The 16,279-nt window shown below is 38.3% G+C and overlaps 1 protein-coding gene across 2 annotated transcripts in view; it reads left to right on the forward strand.

Moving 5' to 3' along the window:
• The window catches only part of LOC124787808 (integrin alpha-PS1), a 563,745-nt gene that overhangs the window by 477,723 nt on the left and 69,743 nt on the right, over positions 1-16,279 (forward strand). For both annotated transcript variants that reach the window (XM_047254733.1, XM_047254734.1), the window contains 5 exons: positions 827-1,034; positions 3,693-3,830; positions 5,228-5,369; positions 12,124-12,380; positions 12,510-12,759. In XM_047254733.1, coding sequence (XP_047110689.1) covers positions 827-1,034; positions 3,693-3,830; positions 5,228-5,369; positions 12,124-12,380; positions 12,510-12,759 — 995 coding nt within the window. The remainder of the gene's footprint in view (positions 1-826; positions 1,035-3,692; positions 3,831-5,227; positions 5,370-12,123; positions 12,381-12,509; positions 12,760-16,279) is intronic.

Genomic DNA, 16,279 nt, shown 5'->3' on the forward strand with positions numbered 1-16,279 from the left:
AACTCTGTATTTTGTTGATGGTATTCAGTAAGTGGGAAGTAAGGATTTTGTCTTTTCTTTTCAATATAATAAAGGGTTCACAAAAAATTCTGTTTACTGGAAAGAAAAATCATTACTGATTTGTTGTGTTTGGAATAGAGACTCTTTCAGATAACACATCCTAGTGCCATTCAGTAAGGTAGACTTAACTGTGGTTTTTTTCCCCAGCAAACAGAATTATTGGAACATATTTTTGAAAGTATGCCATATTGCATAGAACAACACATCTGTCAAAACATGTCCCATATATTCTTAGTGGGATTCTTCACTGGTAGTTCTGTCACTTGAATGTGTAGCCTTAACATGACATTCACTGTGGTACCCACTACCTGGGGCAAGATGTTATTGTGTGTTAAATGTAGCTGTACTGGTTTGTTTGTTTTGTGTGTGTGTGTGTGGGGGGGGGGGGGGGGGCACATGCGTACACTTGTATACTAGCTCAAAAAAGGATTCACTGGAATACTGTCGAAGTTTTCAGTCTGAACTGAATTGATATGACTATCTGTTTGCTGGGGGTGAGGTGAAAGTCAACTTTGTGAAGTTATTTTTGTCTTGTGGAGGAGGGGGGTGCCCTGCCTTGCCCTTCACAGGGTACATCTGTGCACAAAATTTTTGTTGTCTGAAGTAATGCAATACAGTCTCTGGTACTTACAGCACCCAACAGAATTACCGTACCAGACTTTCAAAAATATTTTCCAAGATGTGTGTTGATTCTTTTTTTTTAAAAAAAAGAAATAGATTAGCTGTATCGATTATCATTTTCTAATTTGGAAAAAAATGCTTGTAGGTATGTCTGTAGCTGCTGGCAAATTTTTTGGAGATAAGATGTGCTATGCGGCTGGAGCTCCACGCTCTGATGGCACTGGTCAAGTTCTCATTTTCAGCAAAAGACAGCAGTTTGTAAACCCAATGGCATTACGACTCATTTTAAATGGGGAACAGTTTGCTTCAAGTTTTGGCTATGAAGTTGCAGCAGCAGATGTTGATGGTGACAAGTAAGTTGTCTTTACATTTTATATCTTTATAAAAAGCTATTAATACAACTTTTTATGGCAATTTTACACCTTATTTCCTATTTGTGACTGTGAATTGAAGTAAAAAGCCACTTATTTAGCATGCCACACAGAACTGTTGTGATTATAACTACTTGTTATTTGATTTTTGTCCTGTGGCTCTACAGCTTTGCTATATTGCCTGTCGCATGTGTTTGCCTAAGGCTTCAACAACAGGAGCTGGCTGCCAACACAGGATGAAAATGTTAGTGCTAGGACATTTAAATGACCTGCTTTTATTGCCCAGTAATGCTGCATGGCTTTACTTCAAAACTCCGACTCAAATGATGCTTTGCTCTGGCCCACTGATTAAAGGAAATGAGGTTGAAGACATGAAGTGTAACAAGCAAAGATTTAGTCATACTTTATGTGAAAGAATGTTATATTTTTTCTGATTTTTGAATAACCTGAAGTTAAAAAAAAAATTATGTGATGCTGGAAATTATTAACATGCATATTTTACAAAACTACTGTTTAATGTAACAAATATTAACATTAGCAAAGGTATATTATTATGGCAGCTCAGCTTTTGAAAACAACTAAATTTGCTAGAAATATGAGGCAGTCCACTGAAAATTAATTTTTGAGCTAGGGCTGGAAAGCAAGGGTTTTAAGGACGTTACTGGTTGAAATTTTTAGTGGTGCATGTGGGCAGATGTCAACTTGGATAATAAATCAAGGATCCTGGAGATTTCCCAAGGTGACAACACATAATCTTCATTGTCAACAGCATTTGTGCTAGATCAGGTTACCTCAAGGCATTTCTCGGTAACACCATCAAGTATCCCTGCACGGCTGCCTGATACTCATTCCAGTATTGTATGAAGCTATGTGTCACATGCCGTTCAGTGTATTGGAACTGACAAAGCCACATCTTACTGTCTTGCTTTGAACTTACTCTTTGGATACTTTAGGTTTGGCTGATGATGACTTGAACTTTGTACTGGTTTCCTATTTCCTTGTTATTGGCTTTCATGACTCAACACATCGCTGACTCAGCAGCCTGTGATGGTTACAAGCTTGCCACACCTTTCTGAACTTCCTGTTTACAGTTCTGCTACTAACTCCATTGGTCCTTGTGCATATGGTATTGTCACTAACATAGCAGGAATGACCAAAACACCTCAGCAAAGGAATGGACCTGAGTTACAGATATTTTTTTCACTGTATCACCGTCACTGCCATAGGTGGTGTCCTCCTGTTAACCACAGAGGACCAAGAATCCCATTTTGTGATAGCAACATGCTCTCCTGCCCCTTCTCCCCTCCCCTCCCCCCCCCCCCCCCCCCCCAACATTTTCCAGCTGCCCAACACCTAACACTATCAGATGTCACACAGATGGAAGCATTGACACGCAGATACGTTTACTGGCCTCAGTATGGCCGCTGAGCAAGCTGTCTAAGACTGTTTCCATCCAGTTTCTAGCTCAGAGGTGGAAGGCCATGGTGTAGTCACCATCCAGAGAAGCTCTGACCAGTTCCTTGGTTACATACCATTTCACCATGGTCAGTGTATGCAGCGTGGCCAAAATTCTGCACAGTCACAGACAACAGACTCTACATTACATCATTACTTGGACTTTGAGTACTGCCTAGTACCCTGTCTCCCCCCCCCCCCCCCTCTCTTTTTCCAGACTTCTTCCAGAACCCATGTCAATGATGGACACTCTGCAGAGTAGTGCCACACACAAATCCGACCACATGCTAGCAACTCCAACAGTCCTCATGCCAGCAGTTTAATCAGACACTGATATGTAGGAAGCTATGGAGGAGGATCCCATGATCAACCTTACCACCCTCTCCCGTCAATCCCAGCAGCATCTCAGCCATTTCTGGACCTTTGTGCCCTTTAAATTGTTGAGTTATTTAGTATCATATGATGTTGATGATGGCTCAGATGATAAATCATAGTTCCTAGGGGTATCAGAATAACAATCATATCTATATGCAGCACTTGCACTTGGCCAGGTGATCACAAGGTGTTCCCATGTAACACTGTTAAGCTCACAGCAGCTGGCAGTCATTCTCCAGTACAGCATGAAACACACATTTGTCAGACACATTCAGCATCATGGAACCAACTCAGTTTCATCTCACTGTCTTTCTCCTTAGGTATTTTGTGTTTGGTGATGATGATTTGTGCTTCATACTGGTTTCCAATTTGTGAGTTATTGTCTTTACCAGGTCAGTACATCATTCGCACATTTTGCGGTGCCAGTCATGAGATCAGTGATAGCAACACTGCTTCAAACATTGCTGTTTACAGCTCCACTGCTACTTGCAGTGTTCTGTCTGCCAAAGCCATGCTGATGCCATTTATTGCCACTTTTCTATGGTACAATTTTGCTAGGTACATAAAATTACATTTTTACCTAATATTTCTGCAGAAAACTGAAGAGATGTTACTTTTGAGTAGAGTAATCCTTTTTCACTTTTTTAATGTTAATGTTGGCAAAGAACTGTTTGATTCTCCCATTTTGCTGTCACTATCTCCTAATGGCTGTGAAAACTGTCAAATATACTGCAGTGGATTTGCACAACTTGTTCTCACAATTAAAAGTGACATAATTTTACAATAATCCATTATGCTGTCTTTCCTCAGACGAGCTGACTTGATTGTCGGAGCTCCATTCTACTTTTTTAAAGAAGATGGAGGAAGAGTGTATGTGTACACAAATCTCAGAGAAGACTGTGAAGATTGCAACAAACCCGTTACACTAACTGGTCAACTTGAATCTAGGTAAAGTATCATGCTGGATAGTAATATTAAACAACTATATAGTTTAATGTAATATTCTTTCTACTCTTTTAGTGTGGATAGCCAATGCGTTATTTCAGGAGATCAGTCACTAGATACACATAGATAAGAAATTAATAACTAGGAGATGCACAATCCTGGTGTTAATCAAAACTGTTACTTTCTGGGTGCATTTGAAGCACAAGCCAATTCTGAATTATATCCAGAAAGAAATTTTTGTGTGCTGATATTTCGTAGAAAATGAAAAGTTATTGCAGAACTTCAAGGAAGTATTTATTTTTATCTTACTATTATGTTTTGCCAAGTATTGATGGAGAATCTAGGTAAGCAAACACCAAAAACTTTCAGCTTATACATAGCAAACAGTGGAAAATCCAGGATGGAATGTAACTATGTCATGAGAAGAAAAGTTGCTACTCACTTTATAGCGAAGATACTGAGTTGCAGATAGGCACAACTAATCTCGGCCTCTCTGCAACTCAGCATCTCCACTATATGGTAAGCAGCAACTTTCCTTCTCATAAATTTATACATAGCACATGACACACAACAATCACATTACATTTTTACTTTTGTGGACACCATTGGTAAGCTTTGTGGGCTTTCAGTGACTTCCATTGTCATTGCAGGTAAAAACATCAACACCCTGTACATATGGTAAATTCGTGGAAAGCAAAAAGTTTTTGAAATGTTCCAAAGGTGGGGCGGGTAATATGAAGGTCACTGGAAACTAGTCAGGGCAGTTAAACACTGCTTTTGCTTCCGCTTCCACAGTTAGTGGGAATTTTAACTTGTTTCTCAAAGTAAATCTCTGCTACACCCCTCCCACCTGTGCCCCCTCCAATCCCCTGTACCTTTTATATAATTTTAATCTCAGTCTCTGTCAAAGCTGTTGCTATCGAGCTGAATATTGTCATTTCTCTTGTTATGGAACCACAGTATGAAATGGTGTGGGATGAGATCTTTGTTTGGAAACTATTCTCTCTCTCTCTCTCTCCCCCCCCCCCCCCCCCCTCATTCTGTGCTCCATCAGCACAGACTTACTTAGACTAATTGTGTAAGTGACATACATCTACCTCACAGTGTTCAGCCACAGTCTGAATTGTTTGACGAATTGAATCAACACATTTTCATGGAAGACACAAGTTATTTACTAGTCGCAATGTGGAAGTGGACACAGGACACACAGAGGCAAGTTTGAATAGCAGTAAATTGTGGCAGAAACAGTAGCAGTGGCGTTTCAAGGCTTTGACAAAACATCATCTACATTAAAAATAAATTGTATGGTATTTATTGTTGTTATTATTAATCATGACATTGATATTTTGGTCACTGCTGTAGTAGTGAACTGTTATGAGTGCTCATTTCATTTTTTGTAGGTTTGGTTTTGCTATTACCAACCTGGGAGATATCAACAAAGATGGTTTTGATGACATAGCTGTAGGTGCTCCATATGATGGCAATGGAGCCGTTTTTGTGTACTTGGGGTCAGAGAAAGGAATCATCACAGAGCCAGCACAGGTATGCAATTGTTGCAGTGTAAACATTTATGTGTTTTGTTGAATAATAACAGGTTGCTTCTTTTAAGAGAGAAGGAGAATAGTGAGGAGAGAGACTGTACGATATGAGATTCGTTTGTTCTTAACGGCAAGTGCAAAAGACAAAGTGCTCAATATGTAAGGGTTCCAGATAAGTGTCAGGCAATTAAATTTGCATGTGTTTATAAATTATTCAAAAATTGCACATTATAAAAACAATACAGTGAAGTGATTAACTTCCTGGTAATAAATGTGCTTACATATTTGATACAGCTTAAATAAAATGACTTTGTGGTTAACAAATTGCTGTGGTGGTGGGCTGTATTGCCGGTGTGCAGTCAGCTGTGCTTGACTAGGCTCTGCATGTACATAAAAAAACAGCCAACACACCAACCATATGGTACTGGCTGATGGCTACCACTTGACTCACTCAATCATCTGTCACAAAGTTATTTTAATCAAAGTTTAATTCCCAGTCTCTAGTGATTATGTACCATTTACTGACCTACAGCTTGAAAGTAATTGGCCTGTTCACTACTTTCACTTCATTTGTAGCTACAGTGCTGTTGCATAGTACAGCAGTTTCAAGTTTAGACAACATTTGTTTTAAATAATTCCTGAAAGAGTCTTTGACTCTGACCATCACTTGCTGCAAGTGAAGATTAGGCCAAGCCCAAGAAACAGAAAGGCAATACAGAACAAAGAAGATAAAAAAAAGACAAAATTATTGAATAAATTAATCAAAATGCAACAGGAAATTGGACAGACCTCGCAAAGACAATTCAGAATACAGTGTCTTGGGCTCAGCATATGGTCAGGCCACCGAATATAGAATCCAGGCATGGAGGAAGTTTAACAGTAACGGAACAACAGAAACATGGCATGGTTTCCACAAAGTCCAAAAACAATGCTCAAAAGATATTAGATGAATGAACAGGACGTACAGCAAAAGTACACTAAATGAAATCAAGGAAGACTTCAAGAGAAATAATATGAGAAATTTTTACAGAATACTCAGTCAAAATATAAAGGATTATCAGCCTCCAAATATCCATTTCAAAGAACAAATAACAAAGAAAACTGCAAAATTCTTAAAAAAAATACTTTGATAAACTCCTCAGATGTGAGAAGCCTAAAGAAAAATTACACTTCATGGAAACAGTACCAATTCCAGATTTGAAAGTGCCTACAGTCACAGAGGTAGAGGAGTTTATAAAAAAAAACTAAAAAGAACAGAGACCTAGGATGAGAGGGTATTATCTCAGAGATCAGGTAACTCAGGGACCAAAACATCACAAAGAAAATTTGTAAAAGTTTCACGGAAATAGGGATTACAGAGAAAATTCCACAGGAATGGAAATGTGCATTGATGTATCCGCTCCACAAAAAGGGCAAAGACAGACCTTTATAGTTATGAGATACGTTATTATTACTGGTCACTTACAGAATACTGTCCAACCTGTTACTGAACAGACTAGAACCAGAAGCTGATACAAAGACAGGTGAATACCAAGCAAGCTCCAGAAAAGGAAGATCCTGTACTGAACAGGTTTGGAACCTGTGAATGCTCCTAAAGGTCAGACAGACACAACACTGTAGTCACATTCATGGACTTTAAGATGGTTTATGACTCCATAGACAGGCATACTCTCTTTGACGCAGTAGAAGAATATGGGATAGGCAGAAAAATTATGACACTCATGCAACAGCCTCTCACAGTCACCACATCCAACATGAAATTTGTGGGAGAAATCTCAGTACTATCCGAGATACATACAGGGATGAGACAAGGAAATAGTCTTTCACTGTTTTTATTCAACATGGTCTTGCACAAAAGAAGAAAAGGTAAAAGGGATTCTGTTGGGAAGAACATGTGCAAACAAGACAATTGTAAAATGCCTGGCACGAATTGGCAATATTCAGGAACAATAAATCAGAAGCACTGGAATACTTACATAAAATCTCTGCCAAAACAGGTCTACAAATATCATAAGGAAAAATGCAATACATGGATAGAAAGAACAACAACACACAAGGCATGCACGCAAAATGCATAAAGGCTAATGGAATAGAAAAATTGAAATCTCTTAGAGAATATATACAAATAGGAGGATCAAACAAGGCATCCAACATAGAATGAACAGAAAAAACTCCAGAAAGAGTTCAGATTGACATTGATGTCCTGGAATAAAAGAAACATTTCAAGACAGGCCAAACTCGGGTACTACTTCACAGTTGTACTTCCAGAGGCACACTATGCTACAGAAATGACCATAATTAGATCATCAGGCATCACAGGGACAGTAAAATAGAATGTAAAATACTCAGAAAAGTTTTTGAAGCAGTACACAGATATGGTATATGGACGAAGAGAATAACCAAAGCATTAAGCGAGCCCACAGATGTGATTGGAAACACCAACCTAACATTCTATGGCGCGTAAAATGAACAATGGTAGACTTACAAAGAGGATTTTTGATGTAGTAAACAGTTCAATAAAAAAAAAATAGTTTCAAAAATAGAAGAAGAACTAAAACAAGCAGGAATTAGTAGGGAAATGATAAGTCTTTGTGTCGATATTTCATAGACCTGCCCAGAAAAAGAACTTAAAGATGCAGTCCTCAGCTGGAAAAATCATGGCCACAGTGTTCTAGGATACAGATGGTGTTATCCATGTTGATTTCCTTGATCGTGGAACAAAAATAAATTCAGTGTGTTACAGCACAACGCTGCAGTCTCTGAAACGATGGCTAAAAAGTGTCCGAAAGGAAAAGGGAAATGTTTTCCTGCAGCATGACAATGCCACACCACACACTTCACATGCCACCACAGCAGAACTTCAGAATCTGAACTTTGGCCTCCATACAGTCCAGATTTAGCACCATCTGACTTCTGTCTGTTTCTGATAATGAAAGATGATCTGTGGGGACATCATTATGCTTCTGATGAAGATGGTGAGAGAACTGTGAGACTGTGTTTGTGGAAACAGAGTTTCAACTTCTCCTATGATGGCTTCAGAAAACTTGTTCATCGTTGGCAGAAATGTATCCAATTGGCTAGTGATTATGTGGATAAGTGAATATTGGTAATTAAAGCTCACATTCTAAGGATTATTTCTGCATTTGATTTATTAAAATATTCCCATCCAAACCCAATTAATGAAGGTGGAGGCATTACTTTGCATTCAACCCTCGTAACAAACAAAAACACATAAACATGCATGGCTAAATTATCCTGGCTTGACTACTTTGTGTTTGCACTATATCTGACTGGGGTGATGGATTGTGTTGGGAGTAATGGGTGAGAGGGGCAAGGAGATGTGGAAGGGAAGGGACAGATGGAAATAAGGGAAGCTGACACCTAGGAAGGAGAGAACATAAGATAGTGGGAATAGGAATGTGTATTGGTGGGCTCACATGGTGCAGGCAAAGAAAGAAGTTGTGTATGGCACACAGAGAAGTGGAGTAGGTGGTTGGGGAAAGGGGGTAGACAGGGCAGAGGAAAAGGGAGACTGCAAAGAGAAAAGTGTGCAGGTTAATAAAGTGAAGTGGGAGACTAGGGGACAGTGGTGGAATTGAGTGTAACTGGCTATAAAAGGGGCTAATGAATATTGAGGCTAACTTCATGGTCACTCTGTTGAAAACAATTACGCACCCCAGTCAGCAAAGATATTTGGAGAATGTTGTGTTAGAGAGAGAGAGAGAGAGAGTTTATTTTCATGTACAACTTGTTTATGGGCATATCCTGTATCAATTTTACCTGGGTGCAGGTATTCATGATAGACTTTTGGTATGGTGGCAATTGGAAAGACCAGGGCCTTCATGACGCCATGATGCAATACTCAGATACATCATGTCGTACACAGCCTGTTTGTCACTGAGTTAGCCAATACAAGACATGACAACATAACATTAATGTACCATCATTCCATTTGCCATAGACAGAGGGAAAACTAACACCTAAACATAGCAGCTACATCTAATTCATTTAGTCACCTGTGAATTTCTTCTTACTGAGAAGAAATTTACACAGATGAGGAACTTGCAAATGCATAACACAAAATGCTGTTAACATTATGCTGTGGAACATAGCAGAATGATTCTATGTATCTGTATCACTTACTCTGTGAATTATAGCTCCCTCTCAGTATTAGTGCTTCTGTTGGGTCAGGGGATACAATTTGTAAGACAATGGACTCCGTTTTGGAAGATATGAGTTTAATATCCTCATTTAGTCATTCTGTTTGAGAGTTTCCTGCATTTTATCTCAACCAGTCGTGCAAATATCAGGATAGGTTCTTCAAAAAAATTGTTGTCACTTTCATGCTCCACCTATATTTTTCACAGGTTCTATGGATCAGTGCAAGCCAGAAAACATCAACCAAGTGACTACATAAATCACAAATGTTGGTAATAAAAATGGTAAAAATTTAATAATAACCCAAAACAAAAGTTTTGTATTTTTACGTACATATTTTCAGCCATGCTGGAAACTGATTGAAAATGAAATCTTTGTCTAGTATTCACTGGAGTTTCTTTTGTACGAATCCATGCAGTAAATCATGAAGCCTATGAGGGAATTCATATAGAGTAGTGGCAGTGTCTGGACATTGACCAGCATGAAGTTCATGGATTAACATTAGAAGACATTCAGATTGCTCATTCTGGACTGTTTATATCCTCTGTGAATGCACATAGGTCTCACTAAACAGGAGACAATGGGAGAGAATATAATGAAACTAAAAAAGTAAATAAACTTTGATGTTTCATTGTTGGTGGAACTTATTCACATAGTGAAGACATTGGCACTCACAATCTGCACAAAAGTGTGTGTGTGACAATTCCTAGAAGGCTTTTCATCCATTTTCAGTCTCAAGAATTTAAAATGCTTGGCTTCAATGATTATTTGAAGTTCATGGAATAAAAATAAAAGAAAATTAAAGAAACTTGATTTTTATGAAAGTACTGTATTGAGATCTGAGTTGTGTTTTGTTGCAGTTAAGTGACATTCTGTTCTCTGTTAAGTCATGAGCTGATATTATCCACTACCCTATTACTTAAACACATATGTTATATCTGTCATCCTTCACAGTGGCACTTGAGCCATCTACAAATATAAGAATTGTTGAATCAGCTGTTCTGTTTAATGACAAGTCAGTGACATATATTTAATAGTACAGTGGACCTAGAACAAAACCCTGAGCCTCACCAACTTCACACGACTTCATTCAGATTTACATTCATTCCCCATTTGTTGACACTTCAGAACAACCTTATGCTTAATGTTTGATAGAAAAAGAGCCATTGGCGAATTTTTTCTTTATATCACAATTCTCCAGACCACATTCGTCAGATCAAAGAAGGGACCTCAACTTATTATCTAGTTCTACAGTGGCCTAACAACTCAAAAGAATAAGTTACATTTCTGTTGCTGCTCCACTCATGAAGCCTTATGCAAATTATGTGAGATATGTTACTGTTACCACTCTTTTACATGTAACCGTTTCAAAGGCTTTGAAAAACTTGTATTATAAGGGGCTCATTCTGTAATTTCTACCTTATCAGTTTCTCTCTTTTTGTAAAGTGGTTTTACTTCAGAATATTTTAATGTCTGGAAACAGACCATTTGTCAAACACCTTCAAAAGTGTACTTGATGTTTCATCATATTCATTTGAGTTTTTACTTTTCAGTGATTCCTGCAAATGTATGTCACATAACTGTGTAGGCATACCAGCTTGTAAAAGTTTTCATGCCACACATTATAAGTGAAACTTTAATTTCACTTGCCAGCTGTCAACAGGAGATGGATATTAAATATTGTGCATGGCTTTGGTAGATCACTAGTGACATGTTCCCATAAAAAGAGTTCACAACTCATCATAGTGTTTTAATTTTGCTTTGAGAGCTTCCTATGCTCCTGGAACTATGCAAGGATTCTTCAGTGTTCTAAAGTATTATGTGCAGTGAAATCATGTAACTGAGCTGTGACTGTTTTTTGTACCATAATAGTTCTCCACTTACTTCATACACTATATTCTGATACGATTGGTTATCCAAACTGCTATCTTATCTTTGTACAATCTGAACTTGGATTCATCTGTAACAATCCTGACGCAGGTATAGTGTAAACCCTTATTCTCCTTTCCTTCGTACCTTTGTCAAAGTGACTGTATGTTGGAGACAGGAATGGGCTCTCTTAAACATAGTTAACTCTCATACTCAGTCTGCCTTTGGTTTATGTGATATACCACAACCATTGTTTGTTAGGTCTTAGACCTCTCACCTCTAACCCCCCACCCCACCCCATTCTCCATCCCTCTGTGCCCTTCTATTATTCTTAGGATTCTGTTCTAAAAAAACAATACTTGTTATTTTTAGTACTTTTTAATATAATTTATTTTCAAACATTTGTTGATAAACTATTCACGATCTCTTTCGCTAATAACACTCACATTATTCTTTATTATTTCTTTCTAATAATGTATTACAAAAGATTTTTAGCAACTTTGTGTGTGTGTGTGTGTGTGTGAAAGAGAGAGAGAGAGAGAGAGAGAGAGAGAGAGAGAGAGAGAGAGATGTATGTTATTAATCGACAGCATTTGCACTGTTATTTTCATAGTGTGTAGCTTTAAGAATGTTAGTATATACGGTAAGACACTTACAGGTATAGTGTGCTTGCTTTACTTCAGTATATTCCATCATTCCAACTTAACTGAAAAATCACTCATGGTTTATAGGTACTGCGTGCTGAGAGTCTTCCATCCAACGTTCTGCCTATGCGCACATTTGGCTACTCTTTGAGTGGTGGCCTAGACTTGGATCAGAATGGATATCCTGATCTGCTGATAGGTGCTTATGAGCAAGATAGCATTGTACTGCTACGTTCACGGCCTATTATTGATATTGTTACAACTGTCGAACCTGAACGGAACTTGCGCAGTATTGACCCTAACCATCTTGGCTGTAAGCGATACCCAGACGCTAACAATACCTGGTAAGATTTATTTTTATGCTTTATGATGGTTTTAAGATGGAAATATAGGAATTTACTAGTAACATAAGTGTACATTATACGATGTGCTTGAGAGTATATGAAATGGTAGACTGTGTTTATTTTTTCCAGCTTCACGTTCCGAACATGTTGTACTATAAAATCATTGGTAAAAAATTTTAGTCGAGGGACTCAGAGTGTAACACTCAATTATGCTATAGAAGCTGAAACATTTAACAACAGGAAGAAGTTTTCACGTGTGTATTTTGCCCCTGGGAGTTCCAAAAAATCAAATGTAAAGAAGAGACAAATTGTACTGAAACCAGATCCGTCCCATAAGGGTGATCTCAGACACTGTGAAGAGGAAACTGTCTTCATCAAGGTGAGTATACATAAGTATCAAATTGTGAGGTTTTCTTTCTGAAACAATAAACTGATGAAGGCTTATGAAATAGTATGTGTTTCAAAAACAAGTTTTGTACTTGAAAGAGATAAATAAATCAAAAATGTTTGTAATATGGGTAAACACTGAGTGTCAGAAGAAGAGTCCTGTGTATTTCTTAGGACCGTATGGGTACATTGTCCTCGATGATTGTGTTGTGCCGACCGACACTACAGCTCATATGGCTGGGGACATATAGATTGTTCCCTGGGGCAAGACACAGGTGCAAGACTTATCCAATGTGCCCACACAGCACATTCTACTCCAGTACCAATACTTGGTTGGACAGTGCCGCCTGTGAAAGCAGTTATGTCATATTCCAGATATGCTGCAATTTTTGCACAGTGTTTAATGAAGGTATGACCACCAACCAGCTGTCTACCAGAATGAATAACTACAGTCAAAACGTGGCCTAAGGTGAAGTTGATCTCCCATTGAAAAAACATGTGACTGGTCATAATTGCTTGATTTCAGTGGCTGCTACACATCTTGTGCCATGGGATACTCTCCTACAATGCTAGTGTCTCTGAATTACTAAGGGGCTGCCCTTGCAACATTGGAGGCAATTCTGTAATCCTTCTGGCCTCAATCTGTGCTATCCCCTGTCTCACACCTACCTCCATCCCTTGTGTGAATCTTTTCATTGCGCCTATCGTGACTCAGCATCTCCGCTATGTGGTGAGTAGCAACTTTCCTTCTCTGGTATTGCTATCTCCATCCCTGATTCATGACCCTAACTTTACTTCTCCACCATCTCCTTCTTCTTCTGTTCTAACCACCCCCACTTACCTTTTCCTCCCAAATCAACTGCTCTTCGTCATTGTGCACTACACACAACTGCCCCTCCATGCAGTCAGAATGAGCTCGTTATTGTCACATTCCTATCCTGTACACCTTTTGCCTCTCCCTTTAATTGTCAGCCATCCTTTCCAACCCTTCCTCCTGCCCCTCACCTCATTTCTCCTCTCGTGCAGTCCAACTGAACACAATCTATCTCCTAAGTTGAGCTGCAATGTACAATGTAGTGTGCTGTAAAAATGTGGCAGGTGTGTATGTGTGTGTGTGTGTGTGTGTGTGTGTGTGTGTGTGTGTGTGTGTGTGTGTGTGCAGTGCAGTGCAGTGCAGTACAGACTGTTCAGTGAAAGAAAGTGGGAAGAATGTTCATGAGAGCGTCAATCTGAATGGCCTAGTGTCATCAGTGAAGAGTTGACAGAAAAAGTAGATGAGAAGATCCATGAAAACAGGTGCTTCATTATTCACGAGCTTCAGCAACCTTCCACTTAAGTTTTGAAGTCCATAATTTATGCAGTAATGTGTGTGAGATGGATCCAAAGAATGTAGACGAATGACTACTGAACAAGTGTTTCACATGTGCTTTGTAATTTTTGGAGCTCTATGGCAACTGTGGTATGAGTTCTTGAGTCAAATTGTGACTGGTGATGAAACATAGATTGCTTACTCCACTTCAGAGACTAACCAAAAAAATTCTAACCATCTCCATCAAATTGGAAAATCATGGCCACAATTTTGTAGGCCCAAAAAGGCATCATTTTGATTGTCTTCCTGCCGAGAGAAGTGACAGTAGAAAGGTGTTGTGAAACCTTATTAAAGCTTAGGCACGCCATTCAGAACTGCCGATGGGGACTACTGTCAAAGGGCACCATTTTGCTTCATGATAATGTTCGGCCTCATGCTGCAGCAAATGGAAGGGCACAACTCGACAAGTTTCGTTGGGAATTATTGTACCACCTTTCCTACAGTCGTGATCTAGTACTCTCAAACTTTCATTTCTTTCTAAAACTTAAGGAATTTGTGGGTGGGTGGTGACTGGAGAATAATGACATGTTGAAAATATCTGTAACTGACTACATAGCAGCAGAGTTTTGTGATGATGATATCCCAGAGCTGGTGCCACAATGGAACAAGCGTTTAGACATAAATGGTGACTATGTAGAAACATAAAATAATGTTCATATTTTAATGTCCTAAAAAGTTGTGTCCATAAATAAAATATTTATTATGCTATTATAAAATTTTGCTTACTTAAAAAGAACCCTCGTAGATGGTCAATTTCTTTCTTCACCTTCCCAAATACCAGTTTGTGCTCTATCTCCATTGACTTATGTGGCTCCCTCTATCCGGCTGTTCCTCTCCTTTTTCTGGGGGGGAAAAGTGCTTGGTTTCAAAACTTAGCAAATTTATGTCTTTGTAAACATTTTCTTCCTCTGTTGCTTGATTAGCAACTTTTCTCATACCAAATTATAAATTTTACAATCACAGAAATACCAGGATAACAACTAAAAAAAATTATTGGCTCATGGCACATAGACGCATGTAACAGCCACCAATCCATATTGTGCTAGTGGTTGGTTTTCATCACTTTGTTTATTTTTTATAATACATTAGTATCTGTGGATAAATGAGATAGAAACTCAAACCATTCAAGTTAGGAAATTACTGTAAGAAATTACAGTCTTTTCCTCTTGACTAAGTATGTGTGAAACAAATTTCCTGTAAAATTAACAAGCGTTTCTTATTCCAGTGGATGTGATGGTTTTCTTGTGTTAGGTGTACAGTATATATGAATTAAGCACTCTTACTTTTCAGTGCTCTGTAAATGGCAGTCAGAATAATCTGACAGTAAAAATCAAACAGCTTATTTGCCTGAATGTGTACAAATATTAACTCCGACAAATTACCTTGTTGTAATTATTTGAGTCCTCATGAGAGTAGTTTCTTCATTGAAACATGCAATAGGCACAAAGTACAGACTGTAATAATTGCAGTGCATAAACTAATGTTTATTGGTGATATTCTTAATGAAGTGGATTGTTTCTCTACTTTTCATTTCTATGATATGCATACACTTGTGGTATTCCCATATTCTTTAGAGCTGGTCTGTTTTGCATAGAAGACATAAATCAGTATCTTTCACCAATGTAAACAATGTTGTCAATTGTGACTCATTCATTCATTCATTCATTCATTCATTCAGTCATGATGTTTTGTGAAGTTCATTATAAAAAGGAACAAAAAGAAGCAGCTATTATAATCTGTAGTAATAATTAATCTGGCTTCAGTAGCCAGAAATTGTGGTGAGTTTGTGTGTGTGTGTGTGTGTGTGTGTGTGTGTGTGTGTGCGTGTGTGCATTTTCAACGAAGGCCTAGTTTGTCAAAAGCTCACTTTCTGACAGTGTTTTCCTTTTCATTGGTGACTCAGCATATCCTACGTATGGTGTGTAGCAACTATCCTGTTCACTTGTGCTTACTCAGGCAAAGTTAACATGAAAATCAGCTTTTCTTGTGTGTGTGTGTGTGTGTGTGTGTGTGTGTGTGTGTGTGTGTGTGCTGGCGCTGGCTGCTACTTTCTCATTTATAATAATAATGTGCTGTTTATCTGGTTCTGTAACTTTAATAGCTAAACTGAAGACATTAGATTTGAATTGTCATATGAATCTTT

Source organism: Schistocerca piceifrons, chromosome 3 (assembly GCF_021461385.2).
Source record: "Schistocerca piceifrons isolate TAMUIC-IGC-003096 chromosome 3, iqSchPice1.1, whole genome shotgun sequence".
NCBI lineage: Eukaryota > Metazoa > Arthropoda > Insecta > Orthoptera > Acrididae > Schistocerca > Schistocerca piceifrons.